This window comes from Diabrotica virgifera, chromosome 2 (assembly GCF_917563875.1).
Source record: "Diabrotica virgifera virgifera chromosome 2, PGI_DIABVI_V3a".
Taxonomy (NCBI): Eukaryota; Metazoa; Arthropoda; class Insecta; order Coleoptera; family Chrysomelidae; genus Diabrotica; species Diabrotica virgifera.
Window position 1 is genome coordinate 43671390 of NC_065444.1, and position 27481 is coordinate 43698870.

Consider the following 27481-nt stretch of genomic DNA (forward strand, 5'->3'; position numbering starts at 1 on the left):
AGCTTATTAACAAATGATGTGTCAGCTGGCCCAAAACCGGAGATTTTAGTCAAGAAAAGGTGAAACATGAAAGTTGATGGACCAACGCTACAGCTTAAATGTCAAATATTTATATGCGTTATTCAGAACATTTAATGGACTTGCTTACTTGGCACCTACCTTTCACTCAGGAGATCGGGGTTCAAATCCTGGCGCGGAAAATTCTTTTTGTTTTTTAAATTGACATTTTATTTTGAAAAATATTTATTTTTATAATACCACGTTTTTATTATTTATACGAGACAATATAAAAAAATCTGTATGTCATTTATAGAATTATGCATAGAACTTATGAAATAGCATATATACATTTGATCATAAATATTATGATTGACCTTAATAAGCAAAATTGTTGTACATGAACCCCTGAAGCTTCCTGAGTTAGTACGACCAATCCAAGTGAAAAAGGGGGTTGGCCTCCTCACCCCCCTCCCGACATTCTTTTATCTTTTTAGACAAACTGTTTTTTTGCATAATTTTATGTGATGTAAAACCAAAATATACATACAACCCTAATTTTTCACTTTTCTATCACCAACACCCATTTTTTAATAGCAATCTAATTATTTCCCTGTTCTCTATAACATTTATAAAAATGAATTTTTGTCTGTATGTCCCTTATAGAATCGTAAACTATGCATTTAATCATATGATGACCTCAAGCAAAGTTTTTGTACTTACATGAACCCAGGAAGAAGTTGATACTTAATAATATATACTTAATATACTTAATAATTAATAGAGTTAAAAGAGTTAATACTTTTTTATTATTAACTAGCTGACCCGCCAAACTTCGTACCGCCTTAAAACTAAATAATGTTTGAATGTTTAATACCTAAAATTACCAGAAAGCCAAAAAATACTAAAAAATATTGCGTACCCATACTTTTTTCTACCAAACGCATAGTTTACGATTCTATAAGGGACATAGGTACAGACAAACATTCATTTTTATATATTATAGAGAATATGGAAATATTTAGACTGCTATTAAAACATGGGGGTTGGTGATAGAAAAGTGAAAATTTAGGGTTGTATCTTTCGGTTCTACAACATATATAATATAAAAAAAAACAGTTTGTCCAAAAAAATAACAAATAATATCTCCCTTTTCACTTAGATTGTTGGTCTTACCAACTCAGGGACCTTCAGGGGTTCATGTACAACAAATTTGCTTATTAAGATCAATCATAATATTATGACCAAAAATGCATAGTTTGCGATTCTATAAAAGACATACAGATTTTTTTATATTGTCTCGTATAAATAATAAAAACGTGGTATAAAAATAAATATTTTTCAAAATAAAATGTCAATTTAAAAAACAAAAAGAATTTTCTGCGCCCGGATTTGAACCCCGATCTCCTGAGTGAAACGTAGGAGCCAAGTAAGCAAGCCCATTGAATGTTCTGAGTAACGTATATAAATATTTGACATTTAGGCTGTAGCATTGGTCCATCAACTTTCATGTTTCACATTTTCTTGACTAAAATCCCCGGTTTTGGGCCAGCTGACACATCATTTGTTAATAATCTTTGGAACACCTACCTAAATAAAAAGAAACCAGCCATGCTAAAATGCTCCGGTCAAATTTGACACTACCTCCCGGGCTAAAATGTCTATTAGGCCAGGAACCGAAGCTTTTCGCCTCGCAATTTTTACAGAATGGATAGATTTGCTTGAAAATTTGAAAATACGTAGTAGATAACCAAGGATCAAAATCTATATGATGCGGAAAGGTGCTTTTACCATGAGGGTGGTTGCCACCCCATCTCGGCGGTGGAAATTTTTTATTATATTTTGACCGTAAAAGTTGATAAAAACGTTTATTCTAAGCAAAAAAGGTTCTATACATTTTTTTGGTAAAATTAACAGTTTTCGATTTATTTGCCATCGAAAATGTTAGTTTTATATCGAAAAAATCAATGTTTTGATAGGTATACTCATTTACGATTAACTCAATTTTTGCCGTAGAAAAATGTTTTTTAAACGAAGTTCTTGAGAATTGAATAACCTACAATTTTATATTGAAACATTTTTTCGCATCTCTGATGCTAATCTTTATATTCTGAAGAAAATGACATTTTTTACCAAGCTACAAAAATTCGTTATTAGCTTTTAACTCCTGTTTTTAAAAACTAATCATTCTAAGCCAGTCAAACATCTAACTTACATTATTATGCTTCCAATTGGATTTCTCCTTTTTTTTTTTCAAAAAATATATTGATTTTTTAACCCTAACATTTTTAATTTTGATCCTAGAAGTTTGGTAAAAAATAATTTTGTAGGTTTTTATAAGGTCTATAAGGCTATTAATATTAATTCTTGTTAAAATTCTCAGTCGCAAAAAGAGGTGACTTTGAAAGGGTTGGTAAAGGTGGTTTTTGCATGTTATTACAAGTTTTAATTGTCGATAGCTTACTCAATTTTTGCCGTAAAAAAAATTTTTGCAAACCAGGTTTTTGGAAATTAAATCGGCTACAATTTCATATTTATTAAACATTTTTTCGTATCTCTGATGCTAATCTTGCTATTCTGAAGAAAAGGCAATTTTTTCCAAACTACATAAATTCGTTATTTGCTTTAACTCCATTTTTTAAAAACTATTCATTCTAAGCCGGTCAAACTTCTAGAACTTATTAATAATACATAAATAAAAAACAATCAGATAAGGTCAATGACTAATTTTAATTAGGGTGGTGATTAGGATTATGCTTCCAATCACTTTTTCGCTGAAAAAAATAGGGACTGACATTCTGTTCATTATAGGCTATTTCTGGAGATAGATATTTTTAATACTTTCAATTAGTTTGAACAAGTTGTCCTCGAAAAATGCATAGTTTTCTCGTCTTTTGACTTTGAAACTACAATATTTAGCATTTGACGAAGAAGAACCAACATATAATAAAGTATAGCTCGATTACTATTGGTCTTAAAGAAAATCAAAAACACGTTTTTGTTTATTTTTTCAAAAGGTACATTTTTGTTAAGTAAAGTTGTTTTGATAAAACAAAAACTTTTGGAGTTATTAGCAGAAAACTTATTACAAACATTGATTTTTTCGATATAAAACCAACAGTTTCGATAGCGAATAAATCGAAAACTATCAATTTTATTGAAAAAATATATAGAACGTTTTTTGCTAAGAATGAACGTTTCTACCAACTTTTGTGATTAAAATATAATAAAAAATTTCCGCCCCTGAGATGGAGTGGCAACCACCCCCATGGTAAAAGCGGCTTTCGGCATGATATAGATTTTGATCCTTGGACTATGCACTACTAATTCTCAATTTTTCAAGCAAATCTATCCATTCTGTAAAAGTTACGAGGTTTTCTCCTATTTTAAGCTTCATTACTTGGACTATATTATGAAAAGTAGTTTAGAATTAATAATTATGTTTTAGTGTGCAATTATATCATTCTAATTTAAATGTTATGAACTATAAAGGTAGTTTACTCTTGATCGAAATTCGTATTTTTTATATACCTCGTATAAAATTAATAAAATTTTATATATGATGGTTGCATCATAAATCTTAGAACATGAAGAGCTTTTTATGAAGAATAACTTTTCTTCGTCAAATTAAAAATAAAAGAGTTATAAATGAAAATGTTGTTGGTATCCATAATTTGAGAAAAATCTTCAAATATTTTTTTCCATTAGAAGGATGTAATTGCACATATCAGACCATAATTTTTTATACCAAACAATATTATTTCATATACTGTCGGTTCGCTTAACTCAGACACAACTGGCTAGTGATTTTAGTCAATAATTTTGCCAATTTGGCAAAAAAAATGATTACTAATTAGTTAATAATTACTAAATAATTAGTAATTTTGCCAATTTTGGCAAAATTCGCAAAAAACAAAAAAATTACCTACTAAAATCACTAGCCAGTTGTGTCGAGTTTAGCGAACCGACTATATTTTAATTTCATAGCAAATGGAACAGTCCATTTATCATAAAGGGGAGGCCGTATACTCTTATAAACCCTTATAAAGCTGTTAATAAATTATTGCTTTTAAAATATACTCAAATTGTATTTTTGGACATCTTATTTATTTTATATAATAATTAAATTTACTATCAAATGTCATTGATGTTTTATTAATACTTAATTTAAAATTTAGTTTGACATTCACGAAGTGTCAAACTCAAATGTAAATAACCTACGCTTTGCTTAACAAATCGAGATTAACTCCCTCCGTGGCTCAGTGGTAAGAGCGCCTGCCTTTGGATCGAAAAAATCCGAAAGGTTGTGGGTTCGAATCTCACCAGGGTCAGAGCTTTTTCGTTTATTATAAATTAATAAATGAATATCGTTTCTGTCCTTGTGGGATCGGTACTCACCGGAGGGACCGCAGACGTTCGGATACAATTAGCGTCTCTTTGCAAAGACAATGACGTCGACTTTGCAAAGTAACAAGACACTTACTCAACACACACACTACACATGACACTAGGTACCTAACTGTTCAAAATTACCGTACCTACCATGCCAATGGCCATTAGTTGTCGAGGCATTAGCTAAATAAAAAAAAAAAAATCGAGATTAAAAAAACTAGCCTAATTAATAGCAACGATTTCAGCTGGACGTGTAGTGTGTCGGCAGAAAATAAAACGATTGTCACGTCATATTTTAGACTTTGAGGTGGATTATCTCGAAGACGGTTAGAAATATCGAAATGCCGTTTTCAGATTTGGATTCAGAAGAAAAAACTACATAAGAATCCATCGATAAATCTGATCTGAGTATTGCAGGAGCGGCAACGCAGTAACATACAGACTTTTGCGAATTTATAAACGAAATGTTTTCGTTGACAATATCAATACAATAACGACCAAAATATGAAAATAAATATTTAACCAAAAAACAAGAAAACTAAAGTGATGTTAATCCAAAAAAAAACCAAAATTTACCTCAACCTTGCACAATATACGGGCACATTTTAGAACAGGTCAATAAATTTAAGTACCTGAGATGTTGAATCGATAGCAGCCTAAATGTAGGAATAAGATCGAGAATAGAACAGGCCAGAAAATCTTACGAAAAAATCAAAAGACTGATATGTGATTCTGGAATAAAACTCGAAATTCGACTGTTTATAAAATGCTACATCTGGGTGACTCTTCTATATGCAGAAGTGGTACTTCTTTATAGTTGTGACGTGGATCCTTAAAACATCAATCTTAAATAAGTTGGAGGCCTTTGTAATGTGGATCTACAGGAAAGTCCTCAAAATTTGTGAAGTGAATTCAAAAATTTATGTTTTCAAAGCAGTTTATAGACCTGTTCTCACTTTTCGCAACGAATCATGAGTCCTACCGGGAGAACAAAAGAGCAAAATACAGGCTATAGAGATGAAGTTTTAGAAGTGTTAGAGGTGCAAAAAGGATGGAATAAGGAACACAGATATAAAGACTGAACTGAAAATTTCAATGCACATTGGAGTTTATAGTAGAGATGTTGAAAATGTATATATTCGTTACAAAGTACTCGTTACTTACGAATACCGAAAGTAACGATTACTATATAGAGAGGCAAATAGTTACCGTGATTACTTTGATTACTCTGATTACTTGGTTACTTCGTACTAATCGTATCAGAGCGAGTAACGACTATTGTATCTACTTTGATTACTTTGATTACTTTGTACCAATCGTATCAGAGCGAGTAACAACTATTTTATCTACAATCTGTACACTTGATTACTTTCTACCAATCGTATCCCAGCGAGTAAAAACAGATCGGTGAAGGTCGTTGTTATATCGGAATACCTATACAAAATACCTACCTACTGAGAAATACGATTCTCGATATGATTACCGGTACTCAAATACAAAAGTAACAAAAGTAATCATAGTAATCAAAGTAACGAATACTATAAATGATTACTTTATACAAAAGTAACGATTTGTAACGAATACTCGAAAGTAACTATAATCAACATCACTAGTTTATAGAACATAGACAGCTAAGTAGGTGGTCTGATTTCTAACTATGAGGCATGTCGTTTAATCATACTCAAACTCCTGCATCAACCTAAGTGCCAATCAATTTGGATTGTACATGCAGCTTGGTACGAAGAAAGCACTGTTTTGTCATTGTTACAAAAGTGCTTATATCTACGTCATGACGCCTTTGTTTTGTCGTCTACGAAAATGCATTTCATCGAGTCAAACATAAAAAAGGAACTTACCCCTACTCATGATTTATAAAATAACACCAATCAGACAAAGACAGCGAATAATGGGGGGAAGCACCTTAAAAAAAGCATATGTAAATCTGGTATTTAAAAAAGATTCACAAAACAGTAACAATCTCATTGCAACGTTGTTTGATTTCAATTGACAACTTATTATGGTATATCTCAACAACAGTTTTTTACATCCAAATCATCCCGCTCTCTAGTTACTGCAAAATTTTCCCTGTCGCCAGGTTCCCTTAAAAACCCGACTAACTACAAAAGAAAATTAAATTAGGTACGTTTGAAGTTTTTCTGGAAGACTGGTTTGAATGTAGTCCCAGGGAGAGTCGCAGAAGTTTTTACGACAAATAAACTCTTTATTACAAAAACTTTGTCCCACGACATTCTGCTTTCATTAAAGGAAGGATCCGTCTCCGTGCCGATACGTTTGTCGAAACAATTTAGACTATACTCAAAACTAATTAATGTTAGTTTGAGTTGAATGAGGTAAAAGAGAAATTAAGATAAAGTTGGAGAGTGAGTTTTGTTGGAATATGATGACATAATGGAGTCTAGAAACAATTGATATGTGTTTCGGCCTACTGAAGTAACTTTTAATTAGTCATAGATGTTGATTCTAATTGGAATAACTATTTAAATATTTTGGGACTAATTTATAGCAGCATTATAGGTCTGGATCCCGCGTATGAAAAAAAAGTTGATTAATAGCAAGCTGAAAATTTGTTAATAGCTTAAGAGTGTCTAGTTGGGTAAACTTTGATATATGGGAACACTGGAACAGGGGCAGTTTTAATTGTGGAACAGGTTAAAAATTTGGAACGGCCACACCACGAAAACGGCACATTTATTTTGTCCGACAGAACAGACTTAAACTCTCCGAACAGAGATTAAACTCTCATGCAAAAATCAGACTGCTATTTATCACCTGTCATAATTCCTGTCATTTTACATATTCTACATGTTCCACTCATTAAAACGCCCGTTTGGTGATGAATAGCAGTCTGATTTTTGCATGAGAGTTTAATCTCTGTTCGGAGAGTTTAAGTCTGTTCTGTCGGACAAAATAAATGTGCCGTTTTCGTGGTGTGACCGTTCCAAATTTTTAACCTGTTCCACAATTAAAACTGCCCCTGTTCCAGTGTTCCCATATATCAAAGTTTGTTCGACTAGACACCCTTAAGCTATTAACAAATTTTCAGCTTGCTATTAATCAACTTTTTTTTCATACGCGGGATCCAGACCTATTAGTGTATATATATAGTTATGCCTTTAATAAAAACAGAATTTCTTGATCAATAGATTTCTCGATTCAATAGAATTACTGGAATAATCGAAATTTTGTTCATGAGCGATTGAAACCTATAGTATCAAAGATGCAGCAATGTCTTGAGTTGTTTTGCTGACTGTAACCAATATTATGTTACTAAGAATGGAAGACAACTCTGATTCATTGGTCAACACACATTTTGCAACAAAGAGATTTTTGCATTGTTTTATGTAGGCCGGGATCTCAACTGTAAGGACTGCCATATAAGCCAATGTATTGTTGTCCGTATCCCTCTAGTAGGAGGCACGTACTTTATTGGGGATATGTACTGACTATTAAAAAATCACAACAGAGAAATGTCGGATCATAACACAAAACGAAAATGAAATGAGAGAGAAAAACTCATTATTGACTCACTACAATGTCTTCATCTTTTTCTTAAAGTTGCCTTTCCTCAATGAAGGTTGGCTACTACAACTGCAAACTCTCCTCTGTCTTCAGCTGTTCTCACTAGCTGTTTAAAAATTAGTCCTACCCATTGTCGGATGTTTCTTTAGCCCTATAAAGACTATCGGTCTTTCTTTCCTAGTCCTCTCTTTCCCTCAATTTTTCATTCCACTATTAGTTAAGCATAATGGTACTTCTTATTTCTCAGTATGTGGCCTAGGTATGATGTGGTTTTAAATTACACTATGTTAAAAAATTCTGGTTACTTGCCTATTCTATGTAACACTTCACACTACATACAGTCCGTCTAATTTACTTACCGTTGCACGTCATTATTTACGTTAGAGATCTAAGTTAACATTGTTGCCCAATTACAAAAAATTCTTGAATTCATTTTAAATCAAATACATCACACAATTTTTGCGGAAGTGGATTATACAGCAAAACAAATTAATATCCAATGTAAATAAATAAAAACTGTAGAAATAGAAAACAAGAAGTAAGTTATAATCTTACGTTAAAGTACATAATAAAAACAGTAAATATAATGAAACAAATACTTATAGTAATGAATATAAACAAATATGAAGTGTCATCACCGCAACTGTCAAATAAATGTTACCAATTTATGCCAAAATATTACCTTCGTTCGATTATAGTGACAGTTAGACCGGGCAGTATCGTCGCACCCGCTAGTGCAATTATTCCGATTCGATTTTTTTGCACAAACTTACTCAAAAAGAGGTCCTTATAACATATCCACAGGGTGCCGGGCGGTGCCGTGGTCGAAAAATTTTTTAAACAATTTTTTTTAAACAAATTCACAAAAATAATTTTTTTATTTCCAAAAATTTTTTTTAGATAATTTGGGTCATTCTGAGCAAAAAAGGTCTCTTGTCATTTTTCTCTAAAATTGACTGTTGTCGAGTTATACGCGATTAAAAATTTGAAAAATGCGAAAATGGCCATTTTCAAGGCTTCATAACTCGATCAAAAATGATTATTATGAAATTAAAAAAGTGACAAAATCAAGAATCAAATACCTTCTTCAGCGTTCTGAAGAGATTTTTGTCATTAATTTATTACAAAGCTGTTATTTTTAGATATTAACAATTAGCGCTATAGTCCAACTGTATCGTCGCCCCCGTTAACGGAACTATTCGATTAGATTTTTTTGCACAAACTTACTCAAAAAGAGGTCCTTATAACATATACACAGGGTGCTGGGCGGTGCCGTGGTCGAAAAATTTTTTAAACAATTTTTTTAAACACATTCACAAAAATATTTTTTTTATTCCCAACAATTTTTTTTTAGCTAATTTGAGTCATTCTGAGCAAAAAAGGTCTCTTGTCATTTTTCTCTAAAATTGACTTTTGTCGAGTTATACGCAATTAAAAATTTGAAAAATGCGAAAATGGCCATTTTCAAAGCTTCATAACTCGATCAAAAATGATTATTATGAAATTCAAAAAGTGACAAAATCAAGATTCAAATACCTTCTTCAGCGTTCTGAAGAGATTTTTGTCATTAATTTATTACAAAGCTGTTATTTTTAGTTATAAACAATTAGCGCTATAGTCTAACTGTATCGTCGCCCCCGTTGGCGGAACAATTTCGATTAGATTTTTTTGCACAAACTTACTCAAAAAGAGGTCCTTATAACATATACACAGGGTGCTGGGCGGTGCCGTGGTCGAAAAATTTTTTAAACAATTTTTTTAAACACATTCACAAAAATATTTTTTTTATTCCCAACAATTTTTTTTAGCTAATTTGAGTCATTCTGAGCAAAAAAGGTCTCTTGTCATTTTTCTCTAAAATTGACTTTTGTCGAGTTATACGCGATTAAAAATTTGAAAAATGCGAAAATGGCCATTTTCAAGGCTTCATAACTCGATCAAAAATGATTATTATGAAATTAAAAAAGTGACAAAATCAAGAATCAAATACCTTCTTCAGCGTTCTGAAGAGATTTTTGTCATTAATTTATTACAAAGCTGTTATTTTTAGATATTAACAATTAGCGCTATAGTCCAACTGTATCGTCGCCCCCGTTAACGGAACTATTCGATTAGATTTTTTTGCACAAACTTACTCAAAAAGAGGTCCTTATAACATATACACAGGGTGCTGGGCGGTGCCGTGGTCGAAAAATTTTTTAAACAATTTTTTTAAACACATTCACAAAAATATTTTTTTTATTCCCAACAATTTTTTTTTAGCTAATTTGAGTCATTCTGAGCAAAAAAGGTCTCTTGTCATTTTTCTCTAAAATTGACTTTTGTCGAGTTATACGCAATTAAAAATTTGAAAAATGCGAAAATGGCCATTTTCAAAGCTTCATAACTCGATCAAAAATTATTATTATGAAATTCAAAAAGTGACAAAATCAAGATTCAAATACCTCCTTCAGCGTTCTGAAGAGATTTTTGTCATTAATTTATTACAAAGCTGTTATTTTTAGTTATAAACAATTAGCGCTATAGTCTAACTGTATCGTCGCCCCCGTTGGCGGAACAATTTCGATCAGATTTTTTTGCACAAACTTACTCAAAAAGGGGTCCTCATAACATATCCACAGGGTGCCTTGCGGTGCCGTGGTCGAAAAAGTTTTTAAACAATTTTTTTTAAACAAATTCACAAAAATAATTTTTTCATTTCCAACAATTTTTTTTAGATAACTTGGGTCATTCTGACCAAAAAAGGTCTCTTGTAATTTTTCTCTAAAATTTATTGTTGTCGAGTTATATGCGATTAAAAATTTGAAAAATGTGAAAATGGCCATTTCAAGGCTTCATAACTCGATTAAAAATGATTATTATGAAATTCAAAAAGTGGCAAAATCAAGATTGAAATACCTTCTTCAGCGTCCTGAAGAGATTTTTGTCATTATTTGATTACAAAGCTGTTATTTTTATTTATTAACAATTAGCGAAATAGTCCAACTGTATCGTCGCCCCCGTTAGCGGAACAATTTCGATCAGATTTTTTTGCACAAACTTACTCAAAAAGGGGTCCTCATAACATATCCACAGGGTGCCTTGCGGTGCCGTGGTCGAAAAAGTTTTTAAACAATTTTTTTTAAACAAATTCACAAAAATAATTTTTTCATTTCCAACAATTTTTTTTAGATAACTTGGGTCATTCTGACCAAAAAAGGTCTCTTGTAATTTTTCTCTAAAATTTATTGTTGTCGAGTTATATGCGATTAAAAATTTGAAAAATGTGAAAATGGCCATTTCAAGGCTTCATAACTCGATTAAAAATGATTATTATGAAATTCAAAAAGTGACAAAATCAAGATTGAAATACCTTCTTCAGCGTCCTGAAGAGATTTTTGTCATTATTTGATTACAAAGCTGTTATTTTTATTTATTAACAATTAGCGAAATAGTCCAACTGTATCGTCGCCCCCGTTAGCGGAACTATTTCGATTAGATTTTTTTGCACAAACTTACTCAAAAATAGGTCCTTATAACATATCCACAGAGTGCCGGCCGGTGGTCGAAAAATTGTTTAAACAATTTTTAGACCACGGCACCGGCCGGCACCCTGTGGATATGTTATAAGGACCTCTTTTTGAGTAAGTTTGTGCAAAAAAAATCTAATCGAAATAGTTCCGCTAACGGGGGTGACGATACAGTTGGACTATAGCGCTAATTGTTAATAACTAAGAGTAACAGCTTTGTAATAAAATAATGCCAAAAATCTCTTCAAGACCTTGAAGAAGATATTTGAATCTTGATTTTGTCACTTTTTGAATTTCATAATAATAATTTTTAATCGAGTTTTGAAGCCTTGAAAATGGCTATTTTCGCATTTTTAAAATTTTTAATCGCGTATAACTCGACAACAGTCAAGTTTCGAGAAAAATGACCAGAGACCTTTTTTACTCACAATGACCCAAATTATCCCTAAAAAAATGGTTGTAAATTAAAAAATTATTTTTGTGAATTTGTTTAAAAAAATTGTTTAAAACATTTTTCGACCACGGCACCGCCCGGCACCCTGTGGATATGTTATAAAGACCTCTTTTTGAGTAAGTTTGTGCAAAAAAATCTAATCGAAATAGTTCCGCTAACGGGGCGACGATACAGTTGGACTATACCGCTAATTGTTAATAACTAAAAATAACAGCTTTATAATAAAATAGTGACAAAAATCTCTTCAGGACGTTGAAGAAGTTATTTGAATCTTGATTTTGTCACTTTTTGAATTTCATAATAATCATTTTTAATGGAGTTATGAAGCAATGAAAATGGCCATTTTCGCATTTTTCAAATTTTTAATCGCGTATAACTCGACAACGGTCAATTTTAGAGAAAAATGACAAGAGAGCTTTTTTGCTCAGAATGACCCAAGTTATCTAAAAAAAATTTTTGGAAATAAAAAAATTATTTTTGTGAATTTATTTAAAAAAAATGTTTAAAAAATTTTTCGACCACGGCACCGCCCGGCACCCTGTGGATATGTTATAAGGACCTCTTTTTGAGTAAGTTTGTGCAAAAAAATCGAATCGGAATAATTGCGCTAGCGGGGGCGACGATACTGCCCGGTCTAAGTGTATTCCGCACAAATGTGTTTTATAAAAACGCTTTATAATCAATTTATACAAATTAAATGAAACATATTATTGTGTATTTCTTTAAGTTAACATTAATAGAAATTTTTAAATATTATTTCTACGCGTATATAATAAAATATGCCTAGTGGCTGTAACGCCAGTGTACTCGGCAAAGTGATTCTAAAAAAACACACCTACCGCCTAAATATTTCATGTTGGTATCATGTAACGTCTCGGGCTATGACGCGGATGACGTGCAACGGTAAGTAAATTAGATGGAGTATATATGATCCTATTCCTACCACTTATACATCACCTTTTTGCTTCGTCTAATGTGTGTTCTTTCATCATTCTTAATCGTTTGTTTATTATTTTTGCTTAGAGTTTCAGACATATACATACAGTAATGAACGCGCTAATAACGGGCAAAATAGCGGAAGATGGAAAACATAATACATTGCGAAACAAAAAGAGATGAAACTAGTGGAGGTAGAAATGATCGTTATAAACGTATATGTATAAATTAACATTACATTATATATCTTCCCACCTTTAGACGTCTGTGACAAAAGTATTTTATAAAATTCTACTGTCACAGTGACAGTTGTCATACACCTCTGATACGTATAAAGGTGGGAGTCTATGTAATGTAATGTTAATTTATACGCTCTGAGCTTCGCTGGTGTCGCTCCTAGCGGTTACTAATTCAACTTTCACCGGTAATTTTTAAATTTATTATTTAATTGTTATCGCTTAATATTTACAACGCTAAAAAGTAATTAAATTGTAATAGATTTTTTTAAGATTTTTCTAATCATTTTGACGTTCTATTGATGAAATATTAATTTCTTACTTCGGATACTTTCACAATTATCATGTAGATGGCGCCAAGATTAATTTATAATTACATATTACAGAACATTAAAAAACGCAAATTCAGTATTTAAACGTAAGTATATTTAAGGTAAAAATATAAACCACAGCTTTGATCAACTAATATTTTTTATAATTAATGTTTTTAATTTTAATTTAAAATTAATCACTTTGACATTTATGTCAAATTTCCGGTAAACGTTTACAGACTTGTCACTACTGGAGCTCACGAATTTATAAATATCCCCTCTCCGTACGAGCTCACAGCGTAAACGTTTACCGGAAATTTGACATAAATGTCAAAGTGATTAATTTAAAATTAAAATTAAAAACATTAATTATAAACAATATTAGTTGGTCAAAGCTGTGGTATATATTTTTACCTCAAATATACTTACGTTTTAAATACTGAATTTAAGTTTTTTTAATGTTCCGTAATATCTAATTATAAATAATCTATTATAATCTTAGCGCCATCTACACGATTATTGTCAAAGTATCCGAAGTAAGAAATTGATATTTTATCAATAGAACGTCAAAATGATTAGAAAAATCTTAAAAAAATCGATTACAATTTAATTACTTTTTTGCGTTGTAAATACACACACCGGCAAAATTAGCCGAACACCTTAAAAATGGGACATGCTTGATGTCTCAAATTTCCTAAACTTGTTGTCCGATTTGAGTGATTCTTTTAGTATGTTATATCCTTATTATTTAAGAATATCGGTGTAATAATATTGTTGCTAGACAGGTAAATATCATTTTATACCGGGTGTAAAAATTATACTGTGTTTTTTTCTTAAAGTTTGGAACACCCTGTGGAATATTCTAGCGTATATAAAATATTGAAATTAAAACTAGATTATAGCCTTAGGCTTTTTTAACATTTTCTTTTTTGATTCATTTGCTTATGTTGGAAAATAAAAAAGTTATGGGCTTTAACATCTAGCCATGTTCTTCATCAATAAATCCTCATAGTAGGGGAGGAAAGTATGCTAAATTTGCAGTTACTCGAGCGTTATAGGGACCTATTGGATTGTAAAGAGTGGATACTAAAACCAAAAAAAGTTAAGTTAAGTTTTCCATAAAGTGTGGGACTCTTTATTTTTTAATTTAATTTTCCATTTTCACCAGTCGTTTTTTCCGATTATAGCGCCATCTATCCATAATTGGAAAAAATGTTGCGAATAAAAGTTGCTTATCTTTACGTCAAGAATCCAAATCTGCAATAAAAATTGGGGGTTCCTATTTAAGATTTTAAAGTAACCCACCACCCCGCCTCCGTGGGGGAACGGGTTTGGTGCCATTCGATAGATTTTTGAAAAATATTGAATACGTGTATTTTGCAGTTTTACGTTCTGATGTTCATTTCGCGAAATATCGTATTTAAAATTTTTAATTTACCCCCCACCCCTCTCCGTGTGGTGACGTGTTTAGTATTATTCGATAGATTTTTGAAAAATATTGAAACCCCCACGTGTTTTTTAGTTTTTCGATCTGACGTTTATTTCGCGAAATATTCGCTTTTTTTGTGAAATTTTGTGACTCACTCATTTTCTTACGCCCCGCTAAAATCGTCGGATTTTTGAAATTTACACTATTTTACATGTACTTAACTTACCTTATCTTCATCTGACGATTTCGAGCTTTTCTAAGAATAGATTTTTTTTCGGTCCCCCCTTAATGAATTCCCCGGTGTTAAGAACCAATATATGGTATAGGTACATTTACAGGGTACAAGGTTTCTCCCCACATGATAATCTGACGCGATCGAGTAACTGCAAAAATCCCCGCTTGGGCTCCCCTATCATTATCTGCTTAGTTTAATAAACAAGAATAAAAAGAAATTCAAGAGATGTATTAAATAAATAAATTAATAAGCGATGTAAGCGATGTCACAGTGACGACCTCCCGTGGATTTCAGATGAACTAGCTTCGAGGGGGGTTTTATTGTCAAACGCTGAGCGCACATGCATTGTAATATTCAGTATTTATTTTTGCATGCTTTTTTACAAATTTTATATACAACATCGACGAAAGATGAACATCAGATCGAAAATCTGCAAAATACACGTATTCAATATTTTTTAAAAATCTATCAAATGGCACCAAACACGAGCCCCCCACGGAGGTGGGGTTGGGGGATTTAATTTAAAATCTGAAATAGGAGCCCCCAATTTTTATTGCAGATTTGGATTCTTTACGTAAAAAGAAGCAACTTTTATTCGACACATTTTTTCGAATTATGGATAGATCGCGCTATAATGAAAAAAAAACGATTGTTTCAAATGGAAAATTAAATTAAAAAATGAAAAGTCCCCCACCATATGGAAAACTTAACTTAACCTTTTTCTGATTTTAGCACGTACGCTTCACAATCCAATAGGTCCCCATAACGCTCGGGTAACTGCAAATTTAGCATACTTTCCTCCCCTACTTTGAGGATTTATTGATGAAAAACGTGGATAGTTGTTAACGCACATAACCTTTTTATTATCTCACATAAGTAAATGAATCGAAAATCAAAATGTTAAGAAAGCCTAACTCTACATTACAGTTTTAATTTTAATATTTTACATTTGCTAGAATACACCACAGGCTGTTCCAAACTGTAAGAAAAAAACGCAGTATGATTGATACACCCGGTATAAAATGATATTTACCTGTCTAGCAACAATATTATCACAGCGATATTCTTAAATAATAAGGCTACAACATACTAAGAGAATCACTCAAATCGGACCACTGGTTTAGGAAATTCGAGACATCAAACATGTCCCATTTTTAAGGTGTTCGGCTAATTTTGCCGGTGTGTGTATTAAGCGATAACAATTAAATAATAAATTTAAAAATTACCAGTAAAAGTTGAATTAGTAACCGCTAGGAGCGACACCAGCGAAGCTCAGAGCGTATACGTTTATAACGATCATTTCCATCTACACTAGTTTCATCTCTTTTTGTTTCGCAATATATTATGTTTTCCATCTTTTGCGCTATTTTGCCTTTTATTAGCGCGCTCATCACTGTATACAGTGAGTACGTAAAGGTATGAATAAATTCATTTTCTCGAGAATGGATAATTTTGGAAAAAATCCCGAAACAGCTCGATTTTCTTGGTTGCGGTTTCTGTTGAAAATGTTAATTCTCCCCACAATTATTCACCTTTGCTTTATAGGTTATCATTTTTTTCCATATAGGTACTATCTACTCTAACAATTTCATTGCGTCTACACTCTACACTCGTTATCATTAATTTCTATTAGTAATATTCTCCCTAACCACCCTTTCCAAAAGCATATCTGTCTTTCCAGTACGTTATGTAATATATAACTTACACGTGCAGCTGCCTTTTTACTTTATCGTACTATATACGTAGTATAGTATAATAGATAAAGTTATACGATCGTGCAAAAAAAAATTTTCAGATTTCACTTTTTTTGACGTTTTGAGTCCCCCTGAGTCTAAAAAGCAAATAAAAAAAACATGTCGGAAGTATGTACGTACGGTACGTACGGTACGTACGTACGTATGTACGTACGTATGTCGCCACCGCCCAGCAAAAACTACCGGACCGATTTTGATAAAATTCGGTATGAGTAAGTTTAAGAGAATTTTGTCGAGAAACTAAGCTTTTAAAAAAAACCTCTCAAAGGGGGGCCGAAAGAGGGGGGTTATTTAGGACCCATTTTTGCAAATTTTGACCGAAATGAATGAAATTCAACTCAAAGTAAACACATCGATAGGTAAATAAAAATACGAAATTTGACATTTCCAAATTCAAAATGGCGGCCATCATGGCCGACCGCCCACCCGACACATTTCCCTACCTATCTAAAAACTTGTTTAAGATAAGGTTAATTTGAAAAAGTCGCTATATAGCCTAAAGATGGGGCTATAAGAAGGATGATATCGTTTTTCAGAGAAAGTTACGGGTTGCCTATATTTAAGGGGTCAAAATTTGACATAAATTTGAACTAAATTTTCTCAAAAATGGCTCCAAGGAATTTTTTTATTTTTTGATATGTTTTTGATATCCTATCAGTACATTGAATGACATTAGTCAGATTTCTTAACTCCCCATAGGAGGGGAGTTATGAATTTTTTATAAAAAAATATTCGAGTGCCCGTAACTTTCTTCCTAATATAAACTGAAGTTTGAAATTTTGCAGACATATATGGCACTTTATTATCTATTATTACAATAAATTTTACCAAAAATATGTCTTCCGGTTGAACCGGAAATGAATAGAGAATCTTAATTTTTTTGATACGCCCCGTATATTTTTACATATTTTGAAATAACGCAAAATTACCTTTCCAATGACATAAAATTCATTGCTGTAGCTCAAAAACTCGAAAAGTTACGGTAAATATAAATTTTGCTATAATCTTATGTGTGTCCTCTCTCACGCGATCATAGCAGAGCATTATTATTGTAGGGCAGGCAATGAGGGTATTTGGCTCCGAATTCCATCCTACTACATTGATGTACTTGATATTTTCACAGTAAGTAGGGAATAGCTCAAAAAACAAAATCTACCCTATATACTATGGCGCTTTTATCTTGGGGCGGTTCCCACTTTTTCAAGGAGGTGGAAAATTTGTTGGTCAAAATAAGCACGGAAGTGGCTAAAGAACCTATTTCTAAGCAAAAACTGGTCTATACTTTTTTTTGAGAACTCAATACTTTTTGAGTTATGCGTAGTTGAAAATTGGCCATTTTCATTGAAAAATGACACCTTTTCGGACGGATTTTTTGTGAATACCTTAAAAACTATGAATCGAACTAAAAACACTATATAAAATATTTTTGTAGCTTATAAAATAAAAAAGAGATTCGTTCCATCATGAATCTTTTAGTTATAATACAAAAAGAGATATGGTAGGTGAAAATAGTTTGTTTTTTGGTGCATGCTCAAATTGGTGTATTCAACTTGAAATAACAGAGGAACGGTAGGCTTTAGGTGTGTAATGCTACTACCTTTTGTAGTGTTTGAAAAGGCCTTTAAAACGAGCACCGTTAAATGTCGGTTACATACAAACTAAGCGAGATATGGTGCAAAAAAATATATGAATAATGTATTTTAAGGAAAACTGAAAAGTATATACATTTAACTTCCCATCCACCATAATTTAAATGCATTGTTTTTCTTTTGCAATACCTTTTAATATAGTGTTATTTCTACTTTCAAAAAGTTGAACGGGTTTAAAATGAATGGTTTTTGTAAAAAATGTTATCAAATTATAGAATGAATTTTTAAATTTTCTTAAAAATCTTCATTTTTCTCCATGTAATTCGAAAATAAAAATATTTCACCCCTGAGAAGTGGTGGGAACCTCCCCCATGATAAAAGCGCCATAGTACATAGGATAGACTTTGAATTAGGAGATTGGGCTACTCCAAAAATTTCATTACAATCCATGCAGTAGGATAGAATTCGGAGATAATATCTTGTTCTTAATCTCGCGCATTGACTGGCGTAATCGAAAAGAATGAAATGCAAATATTGTAAACTATTAATTTCTCAGAAAAATTAACTAATTTGAAATGAAAGTATAACTATAATATTCTATTGATTTATGCAATAATCTATACATCTATAGTGTGTCCCCGAAATATGGCATCGAACATTTACTCAAATGCAGGAATTAATGATGCGTAGAACCATAAAATACTTTCAAGTACAGAAGGTGTTTCTAAAATATCAAAATAACGAGTAACTTTGTTATTTTTATAGAATCCAGTATCTAGTATCATAACGATAATTATTAGATCGGTACGATAAAGTTCTCGGGCGGCCCTTCCGTCCAGCGTTTTGTCTTCTGATACTCAATTGAATATTGTCCAGTTTTACTATAACTTGTCCTTTCTTTTTGGTCTCGTATTTTCGTAAAATAAGTAAATTGTTAATAATTTATTTTCCGATTTGTTTCAGATTATTAGTAAAGACGACCATCATTGGTGGCAAGCGAGGAAAGACAATGCTGCTGGTTCGGCGGGTCTTATTCCTTCACCTGAATTGCAGGAGTGGAGGGCCGCTTGCGCGGCAATGGAGAAAACGAAACAGGAACAAGGTACTAAAACGTATACGCGTATCCGTTACTTTGTTTATTCTTCTCTTTATGTCTATTAATTGTTTCATCTAAATGTATGTAGGGGCACGCGTTTTAAGAAAATATTTCACTGGTGCTTTCAATTTATAATAGTTCTGGATGTATGTACTGTCAAACTTATTTTGTAATGAATGAACAGAATCATCATTATGATATATAATCATTATATTTACAGATTTTAATTTTTGCCAGATTTCTCTTTAGCATGAATCTAAACAAAAGACCCTCCTAATATCTAGGACCTTTTACAAAGTAATTACAATCACAGTTAGATTGACTCCTGAACAGTGGTTTATAGGTACGTAAAGTAAACAAACATAAAATTCAAATTTGCCTGTAGTATGAATTTGGTGTCTAGATTTTATTTATTCATTTAGATATTAGACGAAGCAACGAAGCACTAAAATGCCCAAAACTTAGGAATTTTGTGCAGTAAGATGAATCGTCATGGAACTTTTTGCATTCGATTAGAGAGAGTATCAGGCAACTTTGTGAACTAAATTCATCTACAGCAAAAATTTTTGTACATAAGAAAATGCATTTTAAAAGTGCATCTCGAAGAGGTGAAAATGAAAAATTTAGAACTTGGGAAATATTGACGGAAATGAGTTGAATTTTTATACTCGGGGGTTTTGAGGATCGCTGAGCACGATTTTCATATCGGCGATGGTTTCCAAGGTACCTGGTGCTAACGGTGGAACTCGTCGCCTAGAGTTTTTAGTTATAATTATCCAAAATCAGCCAAAAACTGGCTCTACCCTGGCGGTTTTGGGGCTCGCTGAGTACGAATTTCATGTCGGCGATGGTCTCCAAGGTACCTGGTACCCAGTATGGAACTCGTCGCCTGGAGTTTTATGTTATAATAATTAAAAATCAGTCAATATCCATTACACGGCGGTTTTTGGGGTCACTGACGACGAATTTAATGTCGGCGGTGGTCTCCAAGATACCTGGTGCCTAAAGTGGAACACGTCGCCAGGAGTTTTTAGTTATAGTTATTCAAAATTAGTCAAAAACTATTACCCTGGTGGTTTTCAGGGTCCCTGAGTACGAATTTCATGTCGGCGATGGTGCCCAAGGTACCTGGTGCCAAGGGATGGAACTCGTTGCCTAGCGTTTTATGTTATAACCATTAAAAATCAGTCAATAACCATTACTCGGGGGTTTTTGGAGTCGTTAAACACAATTTAATGTTGGCGGTGGTCTCTAAGGTACCTGATTTCCCAGGGTGCATCTCGTCGCCTGGAGTTTTATGTCATAATTATTCAAAATCAGTGAAAAACCATTAATCTGGGGTTTTGGGGGTCGCTTACTACGAATTTCAAGTCGGCGATGGTCTCTAAGTTACCTGGTGCCCAGGGGGAAACTCATCGCCTGGAGTTTTATCTTGTAACCATTCAATACCAGTCAATAACAATTACTCGGGGGTTTTTGGGGTCTTTGATTACGAATTTCATGTCGGCGATGGTCTCCAAAGTACCTGGTGCCTAGGGTGGCACTCGTCGCCTGCAGATTTATGTTATATTCATTCAAAATCAGTAAATATGCATTACTTCGGTGTTTTGGGGGTCGCTAAATCTATTTTTCATTAAATTTTTCTTAAAACACTTTTATATTATATCCTAAAAAATTACCTATTTAAAAATTATTTTAAAATTATGTCGCTTTTAAAGCAGTTGTCGTTAAATTTTGACACTAATGACATTTATGAAATTTTGATATAATTGACATTTCAAGGTTAATTAAGTTATATCAGCGATTTTTTGTGTTTTCGGCGGTATTATTTTAATTTTTAGATTTCTAGTCTGCTTTTATATAAAAAAACAGTGGTTTTTAGAACTCTTTAGAGACGTATTAGTATAATATAATGTTGATGGATTACCGTCGAAGGCCGATATGATCAACCAAAAAAGAAGATGTATATGGTGATTTTTCTATTGACTTTCTTGGATGTGAATCTCTCTTTTTATTTTACTGCTCCTGGTTTAAAAACAAAGCATAGTATATATGTGAATACCTCCAAGCTACACTTTTATGTAGTTCTGTTCTTTTAAAAATTTTTAATTAATTATAAAAAGTGGTACCATATTTAAAGCAAAGTAAGTTTTTAATGTTGGTGTTTTGAAAAAGTCATATATTTTATACTTATTAGTTTTGTTAATTAGAGAATAAATAATAATATAATATCAAGCTGTTTAAGATTGGAATTAAAGGAATTTTCATTATCTACAGTCTATAGCTGCGCTGTTTTATAATTTTGGTTTTCGAAATTGCGGAAGAGAGAAATTTGTCTAACTTCAAGTAAGTAAATATATTTTTTTATTTTATTTTACTTTTTTATTAATTTTTTCATTATATTATAAAAATAAATTGATTACGAATACGTGCACTAACATTTAATTTAACACGTATTTTTTAGATTATTGTATACCTACCTTGAAGACCATCGCCAACCCAACGACCACTAAAACCTTCATATAATGGTTATTGACTGATTTTGTATGATTATGCCATAAAGCACCAGGCGACGAGTTGCACCCTGGGCACCAGGTCTCTTGGAGACCATCACCGTCATAAAATTCATGTTCAGCGACCCCCAGAACTCCCCGAGTTAGGTTTTAAATGATTTGTAAAAGTTATAACATAAAACTCTAGACGACAAGTTCCACTTTTGGCACCAGATACCTTGGAGACCATCGAACACATGAAATTAATGTTCAGCGACCCCCAAAATCCTCAGAGTAATGGTTATTGACTGATTTTGAATGATTATAACATAAAACTCCAGGCGACGAGTTCCAACCTGGGCACCAGGTACACAGGAGACCATCGCCGTCATGAAATTCGTGCTCAGCGATTCCCAAAACCCCCGCGTAATGGTTTTAAATGATTTGGAATAATTATAACATAATACTCCAGACGACGAGCTCCACCCTGGGCACCAGGTATCTTGGAGACCATCGACCACATGAAACTCTTGTTCAGCGACCCCCAAAACCCTCAGAGTAATGGTTATTGACTGATTTTGAATGATTATAACATAAAACTCCAGGCGACGAGTTCCACTCTGGGCACCAGGTATCTTGGATGCCATCGCCAACATTAAATTCGTGGCCGGCGACGCCAAAAACCCCCCGACTAATGGATATTGACTGATTTTTAATGATTATAACATAAAACTCTAGGCGCCGAGTTCCACCGTGGGCACCAGGTACCTTGAAAACCATCGCCGATATGCAATTCGTACTCAGCCATCCCCAAAACCCCCGATTATAAAAATTCAACTCATTTCCATCAATATTGCCCGAGTTCTAAATTTTTCATTTTCGCCTCTTCGAGATATACTTTTAAAATGCATTTTCTTATGCACAAAAATTTTTGCCCTATATGAATTTAGTTCACAAAGTTGCCTGACACTCTCTCTAATCGAATGCAAAAAGTTGCATGACGATTCATCTTACTGCACAAAATTCCTAGGTTTAATGCTTCGTTGCTTCGTCTATATGTGTTTTTCGCCAATATCTTTTATAGCATAGTTTCACGGAGGCTTTAGTAGTGTTATTTCTTCCATATTTTTTATATCTTATCCTGTCCGCTGGTCTTTTGATTCCGCCTTCTTCCTTTATTCTATATTTTTCTTTCCCTTCTATTTGGGACTTACCTTTTTCTTTCTCCTGCAAAGCAGTCTTAGTCTTTTATTTTCGGGTTTTATTTGGTGATCTTCTTAATCAGTAGATCGTTTTTCCTTCTCTCTATGTGTCCCAAACATCTCAGTCTCTCCGCTTTAATAAATCTAACTATATCTTCTCCCTTCATTATGTCTTTTAGTTCATGCTTCATTCTTTTTCTCATTTCTCTGTTGTCCATTCTTTTCCGGCCCATAATTCTTATGGGGATTTATCTTTCGAATAATAAATGTCCACTTTTTAGTTGTTTACGTTATTTATACAGCGCGTCTACTTAAGTTGGAAACATATGAGAAACTTTTTTATTATTAATTTTATGAAAAAAAGCTATTCTTCATAAAAAGTTCTGCATGATCTAAAACCTAAGATTTAATCATCAGATATCAAATTTTATCAATATTATACAAGGTATGTCAAAAAGTATGAATTTCGCTTAAGAGTAAAGTGTATTTATTTTACTCATTATCGAAAATCCTTATGGAAATAATTATGGAAAGTTGTTTGTTTGAATTAAAAACTATGATTAAGGTGATACAGTAGCGATCAACAGGTAGCTAAAACGCGTTCCAAGATTGCGGCTATAATTTTGAATATTTTTCGAGATATTTGGCACACGTATTCGTAATATAATAAAGAATGGCAGTACAGAGCCCAATTTGAAAAATATATTAATATGTGGAAATTACTCTGTAATTAAATACACTATTAAAATAGCGAGCCTGTACCGCCATTAAGAAGAACAAAAAAATACACTTTCTTCAAATATACTTTTTTATTCGGTGCCTAGATTTTGTGTCATTTTGAAACTACTAATGAAATAAAAAATTTTAGTAGTTCCAAAATGACACAAAATCTAGGCATCGGATAAAAAAGTTTATTTGAAGAAAGTGTATTTTTTTGTTCTTCCTAATGGCAGTACAGGCTCGTTTTTTAATATTGTATTTAATTACAGAGTAATTTCCACATATTAGTATATTTTTCAGATTGGGCTCTGTACCGCCATTCTTTATTATATTACGATTACATGTGCCAAATATCTCGAAAAAATATTCAAAATTATAGCCGCAATCTTGGAACGCGTTTTGGCTACCTGTTGATCGCTACTGTATCATCTTAGTATGCAATTACACGCTTCTAATTGAAAAAAAAATCTTACAAATTTTTCTCAAATTACCAATACCCAACCTCGTTTGTATTTATTGCACAATATGAGAACTCTTTTTTATTAATTTTACGAAAAAAAGTTATTTTTCATAAAAATCTCTGTATTTTCTATGACCTTGTAACGAGTAAGCGATGGACTACCCCAAGCTAATTGAAATAATATTCGAAAATATTACCCCAACTAACCAAGATAGCCTACGTTACACCCTTAGCTTAGCTCAGTCACTCAGGTGTGTGTTCGTCTTGTCCTAACCTTAGACATGAACTATGAAAATTGGAATGGAAGCAAACAAAACAACAATATTTTTAACTAATCATGTTTATTGTTCATAAAGATATAATAAAAATTTGACTTAGTAAATTGCATTAACAAATGTATTCAAATTTTTGCCAAAAACTAACAATTCTGGATTATACTTATGGCTTTTGGTATTCGGCTCGATGGTAACTTCTTGATGTCGTATGGTACTGCTGCTGGTTCTGCAACGGGCTCTGGGGTTCTAAAAGCTGTACCTACTCCACCAGGCCTACAGGTGTTGGTCGTTGCAGTGTAGTTGTTGGGGTTGCAGTATGGATGCCATGTCCTCGTTGTTCTATCGCCGGCGATTTGAGGGTTGTTGAAATTCCCGGAGGGAGAACGGTGATCTTATTCCAAAAGCTATAAAATAGAGACACATATCAATCATCAAGAAGAAAAACCAACGTGTGCCATCTGCCGTTCTAATCGTCAGGAAGAGTAGCAGATGACAAGAATAAACTAAATGAAATTTAGATGAGAAAAATAGTTAAAATTTTGATTACTAAACGTGCATATATGTAAATTAAAAACATAATATATTCAAAACTAAAATATCAGAACACATGGTCTGACATTGAAAGTTAGGTTAGATAAAAAAAATATTAGAAAAACTGTAAGATGTAGAAATGTAATTATTATGATAAGAACTCACCCCAAGAGAAATGATATGGAAATAGATAGGGCCTTATGGGCTCATCTCTTTAAATAGATTTATTTTTCCCTTCCATTTGGATTTTGTGTCAGCGGGTAGGGATGACGGATGAAGTGACACTGTCATTGAAAACGACATTTGAAACGACGACCAAGTACTATGAAGTAGCAGGTATGTTCAGTATTGAAATACAGATATTCAGAGAGTATATACAGGGTGCATTCAGTATGATGATTTAAATGAAAAGAGATATACTAAATAGAAGATAATAAAAGAGGGTATTAAAAAAGGATAATCAAAGAGAATAATCAAAGAGGATAATAAAAGAGGGCGCCAACCGATTTTTAAAGGGGGAAATGGGTAAACCAAATAGAAGAAGATAATTATTAATGAAATATTAAAGGAAATAAGGTAAAATAATTATTTAAAAATAAAATATCAAAGATGTGACGTTTGTAACGTTACAACCTAAGGTGCAACCATCAGATATCAAATTTTACGAGGTATGTCAAAAAAATATTAATTTCGATCAAGAGTAAAGTACCTTTATTTTTTACAATATTAAAATTTGCTATTAAGAAATGTTGTTTATAATTAAAACTATCTTTCAATATGCAATTACATCCTTCTAATTTAAATATTGTGAACTATAAAGGTACTTTGCTCTTTATTGAAATTCATATTTTTTGACATACCTCGTATAAAATTCATAAAATTTGATATTATGATGATTGCATCTTATATTTTAGACAATGCAGAGCTTTTTATGAAGAATAACTTTTTTCCTAAAATTTATAATAATATAAAAGAGTTATCATATGTGTAATAAATACAAATAATGTTGGTTATCCATATTTTAAGAAAAATTTGCAAATTTTTTTTTTCAATTAGAAGCGTGTAATTGCATATTTGATCATAGTTTTTATCTCCAAACAACTGTTCATAATGAGACTTTTCGATATTGAGAAAAATAAAGGCACTTTACTCTTGAAAGAAAGTCATATTTTTTGACATACCTTGTATAATATTGATAAAATTTGATATCTGATTGTTGAATCGCAGGTTTTAGACCATGCAGAACTTCTTTTCGCAAAATTAATAATAATATAGTTTCCCATATTATGTTTCCAACTTAAGTAGACACCTACAGTTTTACTTGTGGATTTCTATTCACTGCTTTTTCTCAATGCTGCTTTCTGGGTATATTTTTTAAATTTATAACCACTATTTTTCGAATTTTTGTTGGAGCGAAATAATTTTGACGTATTACCACTCACACACACTGTTGTTTGCCAAGTCTAACTGTATGCCAGTATTGGGAGTATTAAGCAGTTAATCAACCTCATTCTTAGATATCGTGAAATATGAGAGTCCTTCCATAGTTTGGCCATCTTACCTTCCATACTTTGGCCTACGACGACTTTTGCTAGATTTGTTTTATTTTTCCTGTAGTGACCTGTGTTTGTGATCAATGATCCTAGGTATAAGTATAAATTCACAACCTCAAACCGGCCATCGTGATTATGTGTGGATGATTGTTTTTTAGTCTATCCACTGTCGTGATATTTGTCTTTGAGATGCTTAATTTCAACTCTTCTTGACTATTTGCAAATATTTGTGTCATCTTCAAAACGTATAATCTTTATTCTTTTTCGTTAACATTATTTTTGTTTGCAGTATCATGATGATGATGTTATTAATGAAAAGTATGGGTTATCTATCCAGTTCTTGACAGTTCTAAATTGAAAGTTTTTTAGTTTTTACAATACTTCCAAACTCATTAAACGGCTTAAATATAAATAGAGCAATTTTCATAAATATGTATTTGGTGCAATTATACGACTTTTCCATTTTTCAGCAATTTAAAGTTTTGCAATTCGTGCTTTTATAAATTTGTTACTTTGATTTAATGTCGTCAATTTTCGTTTGATAAATAATGGTAAAAGATGCCGTTCTTGTACTTGCTTAAAATGTAATAGCTTAAGATACCACTGCAAAATCACTACCTTCATAGTCTACTGTGTAGCAGGTGGAAACCGAAGTAGTGACAATAAATGCACCATAATGACTACTAGCATACTTGGGTGACACTGACATTGTAGGAAACAGAGTCACCAACGTGAAGGGGGCTTTCAATAAATTAGATGTACAGAGATCA

The 27481-nt window shown here is 32.4% G+C and overlaps 1 protein-coding gene across 2 annotated transcripts in view; it reads left to right on the plus strand.

The window, feature by feature from the left end:
• LOC114336035 (peripheral plasma membrane protein CASK) overlaps window positions 1-27481 on the plus strand; it is a 610838-nt gene that overhangs the window by 511743 nt on the left and 71614 nt on the right. For both annotated transcript variants that reach the window (XM_050642554.1, XM_050642555.1), the window contains one exon: window positions 19346-19484. In XM_050642554.1, the coding sequence (XP_050498511.1) occupies window positions 19346-19484 (139 nt within the window). The remainder of the gene's footprint in view (window positions 1-19345; window positions 19485-27481) is intronic.